At 42.2% G+C, this 21995-nt stretch overlaps 1 protein-coding gene across 1 annotated transcript; it reads right to left on the bottom strand.

Moving 5' to 3' along the window:
* Nucleotides 1-5932: 5932 nt before the first annotated feature.
* Nucleotides 5933-15549, bottom strand: inhbaa (inhibin subunit beta Aa). Its single transcript, XM_071329146.1, has 2 exons — nucleotides 14689-15549; nucleotides 5933-7007 (listed from the first exon to the last, which is right to left on the bottom strand). Exons 1-2 carry the CDS (start codon nucleotides 15128-15130, stop codon nucleotides 6211-6213), a joined length of 1239 nt encoding a protein of 412 aa, XP_071185247.1. The 5' UTR covers nucleotides 15131-15549; the 3' UTR covers nucleotides 5933-6210.
* Nucleotides 15550-21995: the final 6446 nt, after the last annotated feature.

The following is a 21995-nucleotide window of genomic DNA, read 5'->3' as shown; positions in this document are numbered from 1 at the left end:
AAACCAATCAATTGATACCAAGTTTACAGTAACCTAAATACTCCCAGGCCCAATCTCCACAGGGTGTCACAGCATTTAAAAGCTTGTGTGGGGGATGAGACCAATATAAATAAGACAGGATTCCTGAGAATACCATAAAGCCTTTTTGCAAATAGTAATTCAGAGTTCAACCTGTACAGATACAAGTAACCATAGAGATCATACATACATATAGATAGAATCAGAGTTATCCTCAGTGAACACGTTTCAGACAGATACCAGACATGGATCATATAGCATTATTCTGTCACTCATTCAATAGTCAGTCCTCTGGATACTGTAACAGAGAGAAATGTTGGCCCCTCAGAGGGGGAAAGGCTTACTAGTCCTTTGGCATTGTCCTTTGTTCCTGGACCATTTGCTATGCAGCTCCAGGTGACAGAGAACACAGAAATTAGGGCCGAGCCTACAATCTGATTGGTCAACAGACCAATTAGTGAAAAAAATATCAGAATTGGGCAGCCACAGTCCTTTATCTGGCTTCAGTACACTGGCAATGGTGTTTGGCATGGTGGGGGCTGTGGAAGCTGAGACTCTTTGTGCTTGTGGCCAATGTTGTTGTCCTGTCTGCGTGTATGGCCAGCTGGATAAGACTCTGCCAGAAGTGGTCTAGGGCTCGTAGACCTTAACCACCAACTGTTTAGACCTCTTGCAGAAGATATGCTGATACTGGGCATCTCCTAGAAAGACATGGTTGTGGTGTTAGCATTTTACACTTTTTGAAGAAGGGATGTAGGGCAACACACCTTTGTTGGGATTGGTACCTAAGTGTTTAAAGACAGACTAGTGTATTGTTGAGGAACAATGAGGACATTGGGAGCTGCATTTGAGAGGAAAGATCAGTCAACAAAGTGAATGGGCTGGGGGGGGCTGCAGAAGGTCTGAGAAGTCTTTGGAGGGCAGTTTTTTACACAGCATGTATTGTAGCGTATGGGAGATTGAGGAGAAATGGTACCTTTCAATCATTTCAATACACACACAATACATTTACTATCTCTAAGCTGCACAACCAAAACCCCGTTCCTCATTTTCTCATTTTGTAGACATGTCTTTGTATTATGTTTTGAGAATCTGCAGAGAGAAGAATGAGATGGTTGTGTCATTACTGTTGTAGTCTTGATTTTATACCTTTCAGTGTCCCTTGCTGGTTTTTATCCCACAATCTTGTTGTGCTCCATAACTGCAAGGCGTGTCCCCTCCCTCATGCTCATGTACTCAAAATGCAGCCGCTATTGGGTATTTTTCAGCAGGACACTGTGGAAAGACTCCAGATAAACTGAGTTTTACCAAGAGAAAAGGTCAAAAGAGAAAAGGGGTAGACTAAATTGATTACATGGTCAAGAAGGTACTCTGTGGTCCTCAGGCTACATCTAACCACCTGTAACCCCATAACACAAACACAAACCCAGACAAACTACCCAATTCATGTTTATGCCATGCTTACTGTATATTGAGCTATCTTAGCCATCAGCTTATAAATATTTTTTCCAACTTCACCTTGTTCAGAGCTAGGGGTTGGAAGCACATGCTGGTGTGGAATCAGATTCTGTACCACCTACAACAAAACACACAACAATACACAATTCAACCACCCCACTAATTGTATTGGTCTCTATTAAACTGGCTAGCTTAGCACCAACCAGCTGAGAACCAACTAACCAACCATAGACTATTTATACACATTCATCATTGCTACCAATCCACAAACAGAGAGTGAGTTAGTTATATCGACAATTCTATTTTAAGTAGCAGAGTGTTTTCTAGACAAGGATGGACTAGATGGCTACCAGATTAAGCTACTCTTATTTGATAATGTTAGCTAACGTTAGTCAAAGGTAGAAAGAACAAAAAAACATGTTTACTCTGCTGAATGTACCAGTCTAGCAGTGACTACCATGGCATAGGCGAAATTGATTGACTGTGTGTATCCAAAAGATAGCTAGCTAGCTATATGATTTAGCTGATGGCTTTCAGAGTTTAATGCAGGACTGTAACGTTAGCTAGCTAGCTAACTTACCTAGTCCAGTTAGGCTAGCATGCTAGCTAACGTTACGTTACCTTTAATCAAGAATCTTCCGTTTTGTTGTGAAGGAAAAAAAACTATGGTATCGCATCACTTCTCAGCTGTCATCACTTCAGCCTGAAAATCCCTCTGAAAATCATTGGTCACTGTAAGCATCATTCATTATAGCCGCAAGCCACTGGCAGCGAATTAGCACAGACACAGAACACCACATGGCCATGATGACAAACATTTGTGAAAAACAAACGTTTTACATTTTTTTGTTAATGACTATTTGCCATGAGAGCAAGAGTGACATTTCCCTTTAACAATATGTGTGACAGACTCCATAGAAAATATGTGTGACAGACTCCATGTGGTGTACATTTGACTCTGGGTGTAAATACAGACAGGCTCATGATTTGCAGGGTACCAGATTACTAGATTACATTTTATCATGAGAACTTGTAGCCTCGCACACACACACATACACACTTTTTTATTGCAAAAAAACCTGTAAAAGTTATTGAGGATCCATGCCAAATCTCCTCAACCTCCTGAAGGAAAAGAAACACTGTCATGCCTTTTTCTTGACCATGCTGGTGTGAGAGGACCAAGGAATTTGACGCTCTTGACCCTCTCCACTTACGAGGGTTGACCAGTTTACTAACATCGGCCTCAGAGAGCCAGATCACCCAGTCCTCCGGAACAGCAGGGGCCACCATGCAAGGCTCTGTGTTGTTTTGTCGTAGCGTGCATGAAAAGCATTACGTTTGTTCGATAGGGAGGTATCGTGTCGTCCGCTATCATTTAAACGATCAATGAATTAAGATTGCCAAATGGTTATATTAATCAATCAGTCACTTGCTTTGCATCTATCGCTCCCCCACACATTTGAGAATGATTGTTCTCTTTTTGAAAGCTTGGTGTTTTGTAAAACTTTGCACTGTGGTATTGATTGTTTATGTGCCTATTTCAAAATGTCTATCTTGTTCCTTCTATGGACATTACTACACTGTAGTCCTTGCCACATGCTTTGAGTGTTGGAGCAAGTGTAGAAGGATTCCACCTTATTCTGGTATTGTCCCCTTGCATATTTGATGGCTCATTGGTAGCCTTGACCATAGCCTCAGGGTTAGTTGCGATAGCCCTATGTGTGGTGGCCCTGTCCTTTAGTTTGGCACATATCTCAGTGTTAATCCAGGGCGTCTTTAATGAATGACCATCAAAAGGCTATGACCCACAGCTTCTGCTCAACCAAAGGGAACACCCTTCTGTGGTTTCTGCTGGCCTTTTGATCCTCAGCTACTGAACTATTATAATCTGCAAGCCATTTCGGTGTTCCCCTTGTCATTAAGAGGGGGCGGCTCTATTTTTAAACAGTCTGCCTTACACACAGCTTTATGTCATCTTGGCAATGATATATTTGGCCGTCTTTCCGCTTTCGGAAAGAAGAGTCTTTCTACTGTACATGCGTGAGCACCAGTAGATGTATGTGACGAGCTCCACCCGCAGCGTGACACCACATTGCGTGGGCAGTGGATAGGAAATACAAAGCTGTCCTCATGGCTTGGTCATTTCCTTCATAGCCAAACCACTGTCTCTCTTGTTTTGGTTCTTGTCTTACCTCATCAATGTAAACTGAGCTGGCCGAGGTCTACTCATGAAAGACACCATATGCTCTGTGAGTAAGTAGTCATGCAAGGGTTTGCACGCAAAATATCCTCTCCAAGACATCAGCCTGTCCTTGGTTTTCATGTTGCTCTCATTGGTGTTTTGTGTCAGTTAATCAGTGTCCGTTTTGTCTCAGTTAATCAACTCAACACCAATAATATAAAAAAAACTTTAAAAAAAAAGACTTAAAAAAGAGTTAGTATCTGATAGACGGTTTCCATGATGATGGAATTCTTGTGTGTGTGTGTGTGTGTGTGTGTGTGTGTGTGTGTGTGTGTGTGTGTGTGTGTGTGTGTGTGTGTGTGTGTGTGTGTGTGTGTGTGTGTGTGTGTGTGTGTGTGTGTGTGTGTGTGTGTGTGTGTGCGTGCGCTCACACATAAGGTCAAATATAGGGCAGATCTTCTTTTATGGATTATTCTTATGGATAACCCATCGCTTTGTGTTTTATGCATTTACCACACTGGACTGAATATGCGTAGAACACCTTTTCAGAGATTGCCCAAAACCAAAAACAACACATTTCTGTTTTAGTGTACATCCTTTTAACTTTAATGGTGAAGCGAAACAAAACAAAAATACTTTAAAATAAATTAGATAGAAAACTTAGCCACAAGCACATTTTTGATTTGTACAACAAAGCAATGCAACATATTGGTATCTGGATTTCCATATATACAGAATAAAATATAATTTTTTATTCTTAGTCCACTTGTTTCAGTGTCAATTATTTTGTATTGATAAAAGAAAATGAAAACAAATACAACCACATTTTTTTCTTCTTTTTTAAAAAACTTTTTCTCTATTCATATTTTTGTATGCATCAATGCACAATGTAAGATACATTGTGCTTCTATAATGTTTAATGAGTCTATACTTCAAGACACAACTTTGTGAGAGAAAGTTTCGGTAACACTTTATTTGACATCCCATTTTAAATGTGTATACTTTGCATGGTATTAACCAAGAATCTATGTGCAATGGATACTTTCTTGTACAGTACTTCAACACTATCAGCATTGAAATAGAACTCAATACAACTGGTATCTGCTGTATCTAGTACCAAATGGTATATTGTGAAGCTTGTGTCAATGAATCTCAAATAAGCTGAAGTGTAATGACTATGTATTAATAAGGCAATTTCTAAATAACTACCTGGTAAACAGTGGGCAGTAAAATAAAGTGTTACTAAGTTTCGAATTGCTTAATTTCAGACATCGAAAGAAACCAACTCTCCAAACAATTTGTTTTACTTGTTGTAAGATGGGACCTTCCAATATTTGGTGAGATATTTGGAAATATTAAACTGTTTTAACTAGATCTTCAGGATTTTTCCAAATTCAATGGACACATTCATTTTCCTCCAAAACACGACAACATTGGCCTACATAAGTGCTTTTTTTTCAGTTACATTAATAATACACTCTCCAACAACATAGTAGTGTGTGAAAAACATAGGTCAGAGTGAAGCATTATGGGAAATTACGTCTATGTGCAGGAGCTGAAGGAATGTTTGGGCACTGATGCTAGGCTATGCTAATGCTGACCTGGACGTCTTTGTGAAGTGATTGCTAACAGCCTCACAATGATGGTTGGCAACACTCACACAAACTCTTTGGTGTGGTCAAAAAAATGCTGTAGTCATACATGTGTCTACGTGTTCTCTAAATGTTTTAAACTCACGTGCTCCATTGATTTGTCCATTCATAAGTGCTTTTTAACCTCTTTTAGAATACCATTTATATTTGTGACTAGGCTGATCAGAATGTTGGTATAGTGCAAACGGAAAACGTTCGTAACGTTTTTAAAAACAACAAACAATAATATTATTATCAATAAAAAAAATTATAATAATTATACATAGAGAAATGTTTGGTTCCAGCATCTGGTCAAACTTGTTTCTTTCAAGTATCTCTCAACACACACACCACACACACACACAAACACAGGCACACTCAAGCAAACGTAAAACATAGTTTAAAAAAGTTTTCCTTTTTTTTGTTTTGAAAAAGTAAACAATTGAGAAAATGAAACAGGCAAAATAAAAATACAAATCGTAATACTTGACAAGTTGCATAGTTTTGAGATTTTTCAGGCACCTCATTCGCATGGTCTCTCGTCTTGCAGTGCATGAAAGGAGCAACTACACCGTATCTGGGTCACATAAATATCCTCTCACCTCACTCTCTTTGTTTTGTAACAAAAATATATTAAATATTATTTTCTTTTTTTTCTGAAAGTGCCGCAGAGACTTCTCTGAGTTATAGATACCCCCTGGACTTGCCAACGACGGAGAACAAGCCAGTCATCAAGTCCAAATAGAAGTCGGTCTTGACAAGTGTCATGCTCTTAAGAGAGAGCGAGAGATAAAGGGAGAAGGGGAGAAGAACAGTGACGCAATGCATTCTCCTTCCTTCATCTACCTCCTCTTCTTTCATTTAGTTCTTTCTCTCTGGGCATGAGACCAACCTCCCAGCCCCACTAGTTCCGCTAGGCTTTTAGGAGCAGCCGCACTCCTCTACGACCATGTTCTGGATGTCCTTTTTGACGATCTTCTGCTCCTCGTTGTAGTAGAGCATGGACATGGCGCGTAGCCGCGTCGGCACGCAGCACGACTTGATGTTCTGGAAGGGTGCGTAGCCCCGTATGCGGTAGTGGTTGATGACAGTGGAGTGGAAGGACAGCGAGGAGCCTGTAATGCTGGCCACGTGGCTGGGGCAGTCGCCTTCGCAGTAGTTGGCGTGGTAGCCCCCTGGCGCTATGATCCAGTCACTCCAGCCAATGTCCTTGAAATTGACGTAGAACTGGCGCTTGCAGCAGGCACTCACCTTGCCGTCGCACTCCAGGCCCCGCTTGCGGCGCCGCCGTGGCTCACCGCCCTCACCCTGCTGCACCACCGCCATCAGGAAGGGCCGGTGGGACTGCTCCCGCTCCTGGCCGCTGCTGGCCGACACCAGGATGGGCGTGGCGCCAGCGTTGGCACACAGCGGACAGGAGACCCTCAAACTGAGTGTACTGCCGCCGCGCTTCAGCAGGGCCTGGACGCTGGCCGAGACTGGAAAAGTGTGCCAACCACTGCGCCGCGTGTCCACCACCTTCTCAGCCAACGGCACCGGCGACGTCTCCTCACGGCCGTCTCCACCACGGCGCTGCTGCAGCAGGCGGATAGTGACCTTGGCACGGCTGCGGTTGGTCTTGGCTAGCCGGAGGAAGATCCATACATTAGCCTGCTCCACCAGAGACAGCTCGCCGCCCTCCTTGGAGATGAGGAAGTTGACCGCGCCCTGGGAGTCGCCTACAGAGGAGAAGTAGAGAGAGGATCGGAGGATTAGATTAGTAAAACGCTGTAATAAAGTCTGAGCTCATATCAGTGTAAGTAAAGGCTTTGCTGCCTGCCCCTTGAACTGCAACGGCCACATCTGAGTCTGATGGGGTGTGATAGGGCCACATCAATGGGACAGAGTAATTTTAGGCATGGCGCACGTATCATTAGCATTGCCTTGCTTGACATGACTTCACACACAGTAAAGTTCTGATCTGGGGTTTTTTTCAATTCACTTTTTGGGGTTCAATAAATCAGCAAATGTGGGAACGTCATTTGGAAATTAATGTGTTATGTGCAATGCTAATAACAAAGTGAAAAGTATTTACAGGAGAGAGTCAAAATTTACATTTTGGGTACAACATGCAAATATGTTTTGTGACATGTACACAGTCACTCACTGCACACACACACACACACACACACACACACACACACTCATTCACAAGCACGAGCAAGCACGTGGCATGACACAACACAAGATGACTGTCCATGACATACTTAACAAACCCATCACAGAATAGAATTTTGTGGTTTAAAAACCACAACATGGCATAACAAATTTTGCGTCACCTTTACTGGTGATCATTATGGCAGCACTTGCCAGAGGCAAGTCTTTCAGAAATGTACAGTAAGAGGTTGAAGGATGTCAGTTATTACCCATAATAACTACCCTTTTCACAGGCAGATGTGAATTCACTTGTGATGTGGCAACGTGTCTTCACTAGTGTCACTATGGGAGGCCTGCTGGTGTATTTGAGCTCAAATCTCTCAGCTCTGGATCAAAACTGGCTCATGTCCATGGCCCTAAGCAGAGGCATGGAGCAAGCCTCTGGAAAGCTTCTTCTAACAGATCATTTAGAACGTCTAGGCTAATCCCTTGCATTTACATAGGCAAATCTTTACAAAGTGATGTCTCAACAGCACATACAGTAAAGCTCACTTTCTGGCTCTTAACTTTGGCTCTGTGTGCTCAGAGTAAGATATTCCTTTCCTCTCTCTTTTTTTTGTGGACAGACACTGCGTGTTGTTGCTGAGCTAAATGTCCTCAGTGGCTGTGATGTCATTATTAGATGGGTCTGTTTTTTTTAACTGCACAAATGTCGCTTGAGTTGGACAGCCAGCATTTGTCATTGTAGACTCCTAGTACTTCCATGGAGGTCATCATCAATGCGTTCTGTTTGTTTACCCCACATTTGGTCGCGACAACAATGGCGACAGTTCTCTCTGTGTGTGTGTTTTTGTGCGTGTGTCCACAGGCCATACCCATCTGTCCAAACACAGCCGCTGCATCACAAACGCAGCCTAAAAATAATGGGCGTTTGCCAGCGGTGGCTCCGTCATTGTTCCTTCTTAATCCTGCACTGGGGGGGGGGGGGGGGGGCGAAAGAATGGGACTTGCGTTAGAGTTTCCTAAGCTGTACAAACCAAAGGGGGCCCTAACCCAAAGAAAACCCGCCCTTGGAAGTACATTGGAGTACACCGCTGCTCAACATGGTTCCTGAAAACATTTGTGAGAAAAGAAGGGGGAAAGACTAAAGAGAGGTACAGTAATCCCTGAACAATAAACACCAATTGTGCTGACAAGAAGGAGAGTTTGCGCAGCTGTCGCACACACACAAAGATAGAAAATAACATTGACACATTCCTACCTCCCCCTTTGCTTGTCTTCAAAAAAAAAGAGATGGAGTGAGGGATGGGCACGAAATACCTGAAAGCTTAGAGGAACATAAGTGGGGGGGGGGGGGGGGGTTCTCTTCTATCCAAATACTCTCCTAATTAATGTGTCCAATAATCCCACTCTTTTATCCAGTTTACCTTTGGAGGGAATAATGGCCTTTGATCTTTTTGATCCTTGAGGTTCCAGTCATATTTTATGGAGTCCTAATACTCCCACAGCCACTCCTGAGGCATCACTTCCATTAAAAACATAACAATCAGAAAGATGCCACTATAACACACTATTGAGGCATATCTTGTTTACCAATTATTTTATAAAGGTTTACTGCCTAATTTGAGTTCAACAGAAATGCTTAGAGATTCACATGAACTCAATCCTATACAATCTGTGTCTTTTTATCAGATTTTTTTTGCAACCTGAGGTGACCTGCAAGTTGCGGTGGAGATAGCAGCTTTAATACCTGCCAACTCAAAGTCCACTAGTAGACCTACTTTCAGAGCAGACTAAACAGAGTACTCTTTTTCATATTTGCCTCTTTGCCAGCTGCAATTTTTTAAGAGTTCTGGTTTGATAGATCAAGCACTGAAAGATTACGGCTTACTGTCTCCTGGACAGCATCAGGTATAACCACATTTCATTTGTAAATATCTGAATTATATGAATGATCATCTTGATAAGTAAAAGGCTGAATGCATGTCTTGAAAAAGATGTAACGTTGTTCACAGAATTGTAGCTGCATTTTTCTCTGAAAGTGCCAATCATCTCATTCTTCCCAAGTGGATCGCTCTTCAATTTCGTACTTGCCTGCTCTAACAGCCATATGTGGCTCTCAAGATGCTCCAGGAATGTTCCTGGTATGTTCTAATGACAATGACAGCAATGTTTGGAGAGCTCTTGTACAAATAACCCAGTGTTCTATGAATGCCATTAGGATATACGTTAGATGTTATCACCCACCAACAAATTGAATCAGTTACATTTTAAGAATGCCTCTAAAACATGCATTGCAATTCTCTTATAATAAACGTCTAAAAATGTTGGAGGCTATCTCATGTGTACCTGAAGTCATTCCAATGGCATTCCCTAAACACTATTACAGGTTACAAGTCTAAGCCTTGGCTCATTGAATAACACATTCATAAAGGGCAAAACAGACAGTCAAAAAATTTATCATAAGGAATAAGGTTTTGAAGTGTCTGTCCTATATCTAGGAGATATAACAAAGCTCTGGAAATATTTGTTTTCTGGACAAATATTTCACTTTCTTTGTTGGCACAAAACCTCCATACTTCCATTCATTTTTTTAAACCGGAACCAGGTTACCTTCAGACCTATGACACCAAGTCCTATGACACTTTTGGGGGTCGTGAGCAAAACATATAGTTGTCATTTTAGTTTTTAGGCCAAACCGTTCAGACGCTAACGTTTTCATGAGAAGACCGATTTTTGGGACGCATATCCTAATGTCATTCATAGAACACTGGGTTATTTGTACAAGAGCTCTCCAAACATTGCTGTAGCTCGGCCACCTTCCACCGCAGATGTGGAAGGCCGGCATAAGCAGATGTGGTGGATTGAGACGCTGCCCATGCAAAAAAAACAGATGTTTTTTATTACGTTACTTAGATTGATGCACGGATTTGTAAATTGTAACCCTTTGGAAAACGTCAAACTAACATTCCATCTTGGCTGAGTTGATCAACTGACCACCGACTGACCACAGGAATTGCAAAGGTCAGTTGTGCCATCGGTCAAGTAAACCCTTTCACTTACTTCCTTGGACTCTCAGACTTGCCATCTGGTACTCCACTATCTCACTTGCAAAAAAGAATCTGTGCTGGCCTTTTTGGAAGGAGATGAACGAGCGGTGGGCTTCATTTATGACCCTGTACACACAAGTAGACACCCAAACCCAGGAAGCATTCGCTCTGAGGCACAGCAGGCCAAGGCATCACAGGCCAAGGCACTCCCAAGACCAATGACAAAGTGGGGAGAAACACTCTAACCTTTGAAGACTGAGAGAGTGAGAGACATTCTGTCTTTCTTGATGCGCTTTTGGAGTAGTCCTTGGCAGCATACTCGTAATTTGGAGACATCAGAAAAGAGACCAAGTCGGCCATGTCACGCCTAGGCTCTTATAAAGGGGCTTTGGCGTCACATTCCTCAACATATTTTATTGCTCTGACTGCTAGCGACTAGCACAATAATGAATGGTAGTGGCAGCATTGAGGGAAAAAAACTGAGAATTGTTCTTTTTCCTTCAATATGTCTATGGGGGGCAATGCTTTTTCAGTGTTCTGCTTTTAGCACCACTGATGGTTCATTCATTGCATATACAGATATAGGATCTTAATTTGATCACCATGTTGCAGGATAACTTTTTTTGCAAGGCCGTAAATGTTAAACTTGTAGTGTATTTGAAATGTCCGACTTGACGTATTGCAATTGTCTTATAAACTGGCTAAAATGAAGATCCTACATCTCTATACTGTTCCCAAGGGAGAGATGAGACCATAGATGCGGGAAGTAGGGGGGCTGAGGGTGCCGCACCCCCGACAAATGAACAAAAAATCATAATAATAATACCCCCTCCTTGCGGCCATGGATGACACTATATCTAACCGTAGTTAAACCTCTCAACCATGCAGGTTGACAAGCCAAACAAGAGACTCAAGGTTATAAATGTCAATTTAGTCTACAGTACAAGAATGTGCTGTATGCCATTTTGGACCATAATCTAAAAGTAATGAAATATTATTGGAGAGGCATGGGAAGGTAGCCACTCTTTGTAACTGATGTGGAATGTGGCCAAGTCAATGGCAGCCTCTCGAGTCCTTGTGAGAGGAGTCCTTGAGGTTGATAACTGATAACAGTGCTGAATACACAAAATACATGACCGAGGAGGCCATTTTATTGGAACAATTAGTTAACTTACACCTCATAGGCAGAGGATAGCTGTTTTCTCATACAAATCTACATGTTAAAAATCGTCAGTCTAATGCTTATCTCTAAGCCAAAACACCTGTAGTCTATGTAGCCTAATCAACATGGCCAGAGAATGCGGTGCGGTGAGAGATACACTGTGACCGGAAGATAAATGTGGACATCGGAATTTCACTAATGATGTGTTTAATTAATTGCTGTCCTCCACGGGTAGGTGGGTTGAAAGGGAGAGTGAACGCAGACTGTGGAGGAAATTGGCACTACCAGTATTCAACACTTTCCCCCCCACTGAGCAAGGTTTTTTCATGGGAGACTGTCCCAACAGCCCAAAATAATTATTGAGGTCCATATTCCGTTGAATGAAGCAATTATATGCAGCAGAACACCCCTACTGCACGGTTAACCCTAGTTATTTACATGTTTTTTATTATTATGAAAGACCCCCGATCAGAAGTGTGGGAGTCCACTCTTACTTTTTAATCTAAAGTTCATTCAAACGCCTATTCATATCAAACGGGATTGTTATGTTTTTTATATTTAAGCAATCAAGTACAGAGAACGTGAATGTGGAACCCAATGGTGACCCACACAGAAATCTGAAAGATTTCTTGACTCATGTCAAAACTACTCTGAATAAAGATTATGTGACTAAAGTCAGGCCACGTCAACTTCTCGTCACAAATGGACTTCATAGGATGATTTACTACTCACAGGCTGATCACTTGGGCTTTGAAATAGGTTAATGATTAAACATTTGGTCTCAATGTATTAACTGTGACTGCATCCAGTTTAATTCAACTTATTGATTAATAGTTTGCAGACAATATTTGTATTACTAGGGCCACAGTATGGGCAAATCATGCACTCAAGGGATACGAACCAGACTGTATCCCCATGTGGTGTGTATGGGCATAGCATGGTAAAGCCTTGCTAAGAGATGTATCAGTGAGAAATGTAGGCATAAGCATAACAGAAACATTAACAAAATGTCACTGTTGGAACTATATTTTTAATTGGAAATGTTGCATATCTTTTTGTCGGCTTGCTTATTTATGCTAAGGCTTTGGTGTAATAATATGTTGTCTGTCTGTTGAATTGATGTGAACTCGAGACATGGTATTTATGGTGGCATACAGATGTAGGATCTTAATTTGATCACTTTTTTGTTCAATCATCAATCAATCAATTTTATTTTATATAGCCCTTCGTACATCAGCTAATATCTCGAAGTGCTGTACAGACACCCAGCCTAAAACCCCAAACAGCTAGTAATGCAGTAATGTTGCTTTATTTCCACTTTAAAATGTCAAACTGGATTTGCCCTACAAAAAAATGTATCAACCCCCACAAAAGAAATGTCCCTGAATTATAATCCACATCGTAATTCACATTTCCTGTTACTGCAGGATTATTTTCCTGCTGTAGCAAACTGGCTCAAATCTGTACTCTCTGACTCAGGTATTCCTAAATGGTTCAACTGTTCTTTGAAGTGTATGCTGTTGAAAATGTCAGGGAGGGAACCTGGCTTCAGTAATGAGCAGCATAGCATATTCTACTGCAAGGAAGGTAGCAAAACGGCTTTATTTTTGGACTCGGCTTTGTTTCCTCAACCTCATGACTCACATAACCTCAATACATGAATCAATCAATGTAAAATTATTTTAACACGTTTTTCTCCAAATTCTGAATTGCAAAGTGTTGCTTTCACTGCCATGTTATAGCAACTTGACAACTCTTTCTAAGTTTACTGTAAAACACATTCTAGAATGAACATTTCTAGAATTCCTACATGAAAGCTATTTAACTACCACTATACAAGAAGAGCCTACTTTGAAAATGTACATAGTTTCCCTAGAATTCTTTGCTTGTACCACAGTTTTTTTTTAACCACATAACAGGAACAACAACTTGACATCACACAAGGGAGGAAATTCTCATTAAAGTCTAAGTATTGGTTTTAAACATACACTGTGTGAGTGTACGTACTGCAGTGGGATTCGCTAAATTTAGTCTGTCAAGTCCTAGTGAAGAGAGGCTCTTGAACTCACTGCAAATGTCAATCATGACTTGGAGTGTACATCCTTTACACTCTCATTCAAGCACTCCTCTCTCTCCCCCTGCTGCGACACAGACCCAAGACCACTCAAAATCACCTCGCCAATTATACAGTGCTGTATTTACGAATCCAATAGCCCTGTCTCTGACCCTTTCCAAAATACTGTACCGTTAAACATTCTGCACCTTCGATGACAGTCACAGTTTGCATTGCAAGGAAAAAAGGAACAATGTTCTTTTGCTGACATAGTTCAGCTTTTTCGATATCCCATTTCCCCCTCCTGGACTATCTGAAGCGGAGCAGACCCAGATCTCTCTACACATCACACGCTTGACAGCTCCTTTGAACACATCACTTCACAGTCAACAGCCATCTTTAAACCCGTCTTGGAAGAAGAAAACCGGAGTAGAGGGCAGTAACTGGATAATAGTTATTTTTTGTTTAACCTGAGGAGCCTTTCTTTCAATAACTCTCTTGCTCGCTCGCTCTCTCTCTCTCTCTCTCTCTCTCTCGCTCGCTCTACCGTTTCTGAGCAAAGCGCTGGCTTGGTCTCCCGGTGCGACCGCACTACTCTGAATAACTTCACAGCTGAGGGACTCGAGCCTGGGGGATTTCTAAGCAGATAATTGGTATTCTTTAAATCAGCAGGAGGTCATTAAGGACCTGAAGGGAGGGGTGGCAGGGGAAGGGGAGGATGCAAGCACCTCTCCGGGTAGAGTCAACAGGTTGAACTGTTCTATCGAGACAGGTGGAATTAAGCAGGTAGACACTACCCCCCTCCTCTCAAAGAATTAGGTCTGCAAACCTGACAAACTGGGTTTCAGTCCTATAGCCTTTGTGGCGCTTAGCAAGGCTGTCTGTTAGTTTTTTGCCTCCTTAGACAATAACCTTTCTGTTGTCCTTTCTATCACTCTATCTCTCTCTCTCACACACACACGCACAATCACCCCACCACACACACCTGTGGCACTCACCGGCCTCTGCAAAGGTGATGATCTCAGTCGTCTCGGCCATGTCGGCGGGGTCGAGACGCCCGCGGCCCTCGTCCTCAATCTGGACGCTGCCGTCCTCGGCCACGCGTCCCACATGCAGCTTGCGGATTGCATTGAGCAGAGCAGCGCGGGGCACCGGGTGCGTGACGTTGGGCCGTGCCTGCAGGTGCAGCATGTTGAGAATGTGCCTCTTCACCGCCTCCACCACGTCGGTTTTGCCGCCGTCCTCCTCCTCGTTTAGCCGTGCCAGGGCACATGACGGGCAGTTGGTGACCTCCGGTGCCAGCTGGGATTGGGACTGGGTTTGTGGTGGCGTCTGGCCACCACCCATCGCTAAGGAGTCCGCCATGGGCAAAGAGCTGCCACCGGCGCAGCTATGGGTAAAGAGCAGAAAAATCCCACTCAGCAGGGGCAGAGGAGACATCCTAGACGAGACGAGGTCTGCTGTCCGGACAACTAAGAGCAACTCAGCACGCACCAACTGGCAGGCGAAATGATGATTGGCGGAAAAAGTGTAGGTCCTCCTGCCAAAAGAGGGGTGGGGGGAAATCCTCCAGACAAGGTATACTTAAAAACTCTGGACAAATAAATACTGTAAGACTTGGACTAAAAGTTTTTAAAAAGTGACACCTTAAACTGAAGGAAAAGTGAGAACAAACAATTATAATCCTTGTATTGAAAAATGAGAGATGGATGGAGAAGGAGAGGTGTGGACAGAAGATGGTCTTGCCAGTGTTGGAGCAGAGAGGACGTCTGGTCCTTTGGGAAGTTTTGTGTGGGAAGGGCAGTCGTCTTCAGAAGGTTACCCCAGGGAAGTGGAGTTCTCTGTAGAGCTCTGGGAGTGCTCTATGTGCTCAAGTTGAATGGTTTTGTGAGAGTGGGCAGGGCTCTGTCTTTGCTGTTTCTCTCTCTCTTTCTCTCTCTCCCTCTGTACTTCTCCCTGTGTCTTACCGTAATTATACCTTCCTCCTCCCTCCCCTTCCTCCTGATCCCACCCTTTACTATCTCACTACTTCTGACTCATGTGTTTCACTAACTTTGCCTTTATTTATTTATTTTGGATTGTACGGTGTCTCACAGTGGAAGGCTTGCAAAAGTTTTGTCAATTTTGATTAACCACATTTGAAAGAGCTTTAGTGGCAAATTATTTGTACTTCAAATGTTTTTTTATCTTGTTGCTTTATTATCTCTTGTTGCTGCCAACCTCAACTTGCTCTGTTAAACTCACTTCTGTTAAATTCGAACAAATGGTTGTTGAATGATTTCTTATATAATTGTACACATTTGTTTGCAGTGATGGAAGTTCTGATATGGCTTGTGTACATGTATTTAGACTGTGTTAAAAGTTGAAACTCTTAAAGTACAAACATTCAACTCATTTTGAAGATGGGCATGATTACCTTGTCTGCTTACAATGGCTAGATAGTATACAATATTAGGATTTTGTTTAAAGGACTTGTGGTCACTTTAAATGCAGAATTTGTGGTCACTGGTAAACACCAATCAAAACACAAAAACTCCACAATGCGTCAAACCCACTATTACCCATGTTGTGTCATTGTTTTCCATGTATTTCTCCTCAGTTTGACGTGGATGGGATGATTTGGTTCTGTTTTTCCGAACTTCAGTATGAAGTTAGGCCCAGTCTGCCGATTCACCAGGAAGTGACTACGGGGTTAACTTCCTGTTTTAATGAGTTGAGGTCAGACGGCTGGGATTCTCCGTGACTCTTCGACATTACATCATCAAAGGCAAAGCAGGAGGCTAGTGTGAGTCGTCAGTGTATCCAAAAATGAGCTCCAACTCATGCAAAGTCATCCCGAGAGCATTACGAAATACGACATTGAACTTGATCAATAGAAATGAACTTGCTATTATAACAGCTCTGGATAGTGACTGGCTACGATCACTCACCGTCTTGTGTTATAATCAAATTAGCTTCTGAATTGTTCATGTTTACTGATGTTATCTGAAAACTATTTTTGGATCACTTCAGGAGCTTACAATATGCACCATAATGGTTGTTTTGATTCAAATGGTCAAAGACTTTGATTCCATATACTGCATTGAAATGAATTGTAGTTCTAGACCTCTAAGCTATAGACTATGTGGAACATTGTGTGCAGGTGAAAAATGTTATGCTTTTAGTGCTACATTACAGATGATATATCATACTCTGCAGTGTGTATTGTTATATCTATCTTGTAAACTAAATTAAGGATCCACTGTAGATGTCCTAGAGAAGACTCGCTCCCTTACTCCCTCTTGTGGACATATGATGTACATTCACCCACATACTCTGATGTTTTTCCATTTATCTTTGTCATTCTTTTCTACTTTATGTTTCCTCTCCCCCTCTCTTGACCTCCTTCACTTGCCCCGACTCGCTCTCTTTTACAGTTTGGCTGCTGTCCGCCGCTCTCTCTCGTTAAGGTCAGGGGTCACTTCCTTCCACTCTGAGCTGTCGCTGCAGGACCTCAGTAACTTTATGAAACACGTAATAGGTGAAGCTAGCACGTCATTCCACGCCTGAAAAAATGTACTGCCTCAGAGTATCTGGAAAAGTCTTCCCCCAACTAAGTCTCCGCGGGACAGTGATGGACTGGCAGAGCAGCGGTGGCCGTATCATGTCACACAGCAAAAGGCAGGAGGTCGTCAAGCCAGCCAGCGGCTGCAGCTGCCTGTGTGTGACACCCTGCTGCTGAGAGGAGGACGGGGGTGAGACGGATTGCGTGTATGTATGTATGTGTGAGAGCAGGGGAAGACAGCAGGTTATGTGGAGGTAAGGTATCAGTTATAGTTACTTCCTATCACACTTTTTAGTGTACAAGATAGAGTAGATAAAGTATAGAGTTTGATGATGATTATTATTATCATTATTATTATGCTCAGTATGTGTGTGATGGCACAAAGGGGCCATGGCCGTGTGTGATGGATGGGTTCGCTCTGTCTCCACGCCGGGGGAGAAATAACCGGGAAAAGGATGCCGGGAGTGCAGCAACATTCAAGTTACGCCATCCCTCACCATCGCGACGGGGGAACAGAGCAGACCCCATTCAAATCAAATCCCCAACGAATGCAGAGAGTGGGGGCGGAGGGTTGGAGGGGTGTTATTCACCCTGAGAAAGTGATGAGCAAGTCTTTCACCAGATGTGTGCTCCTCCAGTGAGGCATAACTACCCCCCCCCCCCCCCCTCCTCAAGCACCGGAGAGCCCGTGGCTCAGGTTTGACCGTTACTGTGCCTGGTGCTTTGCAAGTCTCCCACATATCTCAATTTTTCTGGTCCCAGTTCTGTTTGTGCTGTATAGCCAACTCCTATGGCTGCTGGCATGACCATAGGCTCTACAGCACAAAGATCTGGGACCAGGCGATCTTTCCATCCTGAAAGAGACAAACATAAGAAGAGAGAGCTCGACAAAGAATGGGAGAGCATGTTGCGTGTGAGTGTGAAGCAGAGGTTCGTTGGAGCAAGATGCGCAGTGTGAGTAGTGTTCAGCCTCAGTATAGGTCCCTTGGATCAACTTGAATTAATTCATGAATATCAGTGGTGGAAAAAGTAGCCAATTATCATACTTGAGTAAAAGTAAAGATACAGTTGAAGTCGGAAGTTTACATACACCTTAGCCAAATACATTTAAACTCAGTTTTTCACAATTCCTGACATTTAATCCAAGTAAAAATTCCCTGTCTTAGGCCAGTTAGGAGCACCACTTTATTTTAAGAATGTGAAATGTCAGAATAATAGTAGAGAGAATTATTTATTTCAGATTTGATTTCTTTCATCACATTCCCAGTGGGTCAGAAGTTTACATACACTTAATTAGTATTTGGTAACACCGCCTTTAAACTGTTTAACTTCCACAAGCTTCCCACAATAAGTTGGGTGAATTTTGCCCCATTCCTCCTGACAGAGCTGGTGTAACTGAGTCACGTTTGTAGGCCTCCTTGCTCGCACACGCTTTTTCAATTCTGCCAACAAAAATTCTATGGGTTTGACGTCAGGGCGTTGTGATGGCCACCTCAATACCTTGACTTTGTTGTCCTTAAGCCATTTTGCACCAACTTTGGAAGTGTGCTTGGGGTCATTGTCCATTTGCGACCAAGCTTTAACTTTCTGACTGATGTCTTGAGATGTTGCTTCAATATATCCACATAATTTTCCTGCCTCGTGATGCCATCTATTTTGTGAAGTGCACCAGTCCCTCCTGCAGCAAAGTACCCCCACAACATGATGCTGCCACCCCCGTGCTTCACGGTTAGAATGGTGTTCTTCGGCTTGCAAGCCTCCCCCTTTTTCCTCCAAACATAACAATGGTTATTATGGCCAAACAGTTCTATTTTTGTTTCATCAGACCAGAGGACATTTCTCCAAAAAGTACGATCTTTGTCTCCATGTGCAGTTGCAAACCGTAGTCTGGCTTTATTATGGCGGTTTTGGAGCAGTGGCATCTTCCTTGCTGAGCGTCCTTTCATGTTATGTCAATATAGGACTCATTTCACTGTGGATATAGATAATTTTGTGCCTGTTTCCTCCAGCATCTTCACAAGGTCCTTTGCTGTTGTTCTGGGATTGATTTGCACTTCTCGCACCAAAGTACGTTCATCTCTAGGAGACAGAACGCGTCTCCTTCCTGAGCAGTATGATGGCTGGCTGGTCCCATGGTGTTTATACTTGCATACTATTGTTTGTACAGATGAGTGTGGTACCTCAGGCGTTTGGAAATTGCTCCCAAGGATGAACCAAACTTGTGGAGGTCTACCATTTTTTTTCTGAGGTCTTGCCTGATTTCTTTTGATTTTCCCATGATGTCAAGCAAAGAAGCACTGAGTTTGAAGGTAGCCCTTGCAATACATCCCAAGGTACACCTCCAATTGACTCAAATTATGTCAATTAGCCTATCAGAAGCCTCTAAAGCCATGACACCATTTTCTGGAATTTTCCAAGCTGTTTGAAGGCACAGTCAACTTAGTGTTAATAAACTTCTGATCTGCTGAAATTGTGATACAGTGAATAATAAGTGAAATAATCTGTCTAAACAATTGTTGGAAAATTACTTGTGTCATGCACAAAGTAGGTGTCCTAACCGACTTGCCAAAACTATAGTTTGTTAACAAGAAATTTGTGGAGTGGTTGAAAAACGAGTTTTAATGACTCCAACCTAAGTGTATGCAAACTTCCGACTTCAACTGTACCTTAAGTGAAAGTCCCCCAGTAAAATACTACTTGAGTAAAAGTCTAAAAGTTTTTGGTTTTAAATATACTTAAGTATCAAAAGTAAATGTAATGGCAAAAATATACTTAAGTATCAAAAGTAAAAGTATAAATCATTTGAAGTGCGTATATTGAGCAAATCAGACAGCACAATTGTATTTGTATTTTTTATTTACAGATAGCCAACACTCAGACATAATTTACAAATGAAGCATTTGTGTTTAATGAGTCCGCCCGATCAGAGGCAGTAGATATGCCAGAGAAAACGTATGGAGTAAAAAGTACATTATTTTCTTTAGGAATGTAGTGAAGTAAAAGCAAAAGTTGTCAAATATATAAATATTAGGTGAGGGGGGTTGTCCCCAGTGAAAGTTGCGCCCCTGCTATTTAGATAGGCCTGTACAATTTGTATGCTTGTGGATGTCAGCTTGACCGATATGTGGATGTAATTGGACTTGAACTTGAACTCAAGTTCTGGTCCTCCAGGGCAGGGCTCTAAATTAAAAATGTTTTTTGGTAGCACTGGTGCTCTTTAAAAAGTTAGGAGCACCACATAACGTTTAGGAGCATGAGAAAACACGCTTTTTTTGTTGGTTGAGATACAGCCTTTATTGAGCCTATACTGTATGAATTCTAGGTCCTTTTGGAGGACATGTTGTGCCCTTAAAAACGAATATGTAACCCTGTAAAAACTAGGTTATACTAAGTTATTTGTTAAATATTAGGGTTTTACATTGTGTCAAAAGCTTTGATCCTATTGAGATGCATTACATTGACAATTGTACACTGTCTCTTTAAGAATGTCAGCGACATTGTACGTGAGGCCATGGGAATCCCTCATAGATACACCTGGCGATGCGTGGCTTAACATGACCACGCCCATGAGTAGAGTACAGCCGTAGGATACTCCCACTACTCCCATGTAATTAGCCTAACTTTTGGCAGCGTCCTAAACAAACTACTACACTTTTTTGATGTTCAATAAACATTTTCAGTAGCCTCACATATCATTATTTACATATTTGGCTGTCACAACAACAAATAATTTGCATGATACTTATTCTGCCTTTCTAATTTGTTGCCCGACCTGCTAACACTGACAGTAAAGCTAATAAAGCTGTTGCATCATACTTACATCACTGTTTGTTTACTCCTAGCTTTTTTGTCGGTTAGCTGACATTAGCTGGCTGGCTAGCAAGAGAAGTTAACCTCAATCTAATTTGCTAGTCTTAGATGTCACGGAACTACTTCCATTCTTTGCCTGCCCTTGAACAGGCCTAGGTATTTAGAAAAGTTGATTATTGTTGGCTTGCCTATATGTCCTTTCAACTTGTCGGAGACCAGCTGGGGAGTCAAATCCTACCAAATGGCCCAAAGTAGCCTATGGCGATATATAAACCTACTTGGTGGAATCACCAGGTTTGCATAAATATCCAAATGCAGAAGAATATTATAGCTGTTATTTGGATGGCTACAGCTCACTAGTCCTTACTACAAGCTAACTAGCAAGCCTTATGCAATACACATGGATAGTTAGATACAAACAAGTTTTAGCGACTTGCCGGTGAGGAAGTGCTTCAAACACACAATGTATCGACTAACCAGTCAGTTGGAATCGTCTCTTTGGCTGATAACCATGATATACATTCCATTCTACGGTCTATCTGTTCATGCTAACATTTTTACGTTTAGAATGAAAGTATTTTTAGGTACGAGGTAGTTTGTTGATTAAGACGACATGGATGTATGTTAAAAACGAACAACCATGCATATCCAAAATGTTTATAGAATGATAAAAATAAAAGAATACAGTCGTTGTCGGGTTATGAGTAGAGTAGGCAATTTAGCATAGGGGTAATAGGAGTACCTTACGGATGTGCCCTACTCAGGGGCTTGGTCATGTTAAGCCCTGCCTCGCCATGTGTATCTATTCATTCATCGCTATGATCATTGATCTCCTGAGGAAACTGTCTTTTCCATTCTTTTTGTGCCCCCAAATGTTTGGATACACTGGTAAAGTTACACGGTTGTTAGCTAGCTAGCTAATGAGGTAACATGCCTGAACAAGGCGTTGAC

This window comes from Salvelinus alpinus, chromosome 10 (genome assembly GCF_045679555.1).
Source record: "Salvelinus alpinus chromosome 10, SLU_Salpinus.1, whole genome shotgun sequence".
Classification (NCBI taxonomy): Eukaryota; Metazoa; Chordata; class Actinopteri; order Salmoniformes; family Salmonidae; genus Salvelinus; species Salvelinus alpinus.
Note: the sequence above shows the minus strand (reverse complement) of the source record. Positions and strands in the feature narration are given on the sequence as shown.

What these genes read in the sequence shown, in the direction of transcription:
- inhbaa (XM_071329146.1), bottom strand. Translation starts at nt 15,130, where the DNA reads ATGTCTCCTCTGCCCCTGCTGAGTGGGATTTTTCTGCTCTTTACCCAT. An exon ending in CATCACCTTTGCAGAGGCCG is followed by an intron (nt 7,008 to 14,688) that starts GTGAGTGCCACA and finishes TCTCCTCTGTAG; the next exon opens with GCGACTCCCAGGGCGCGGTC.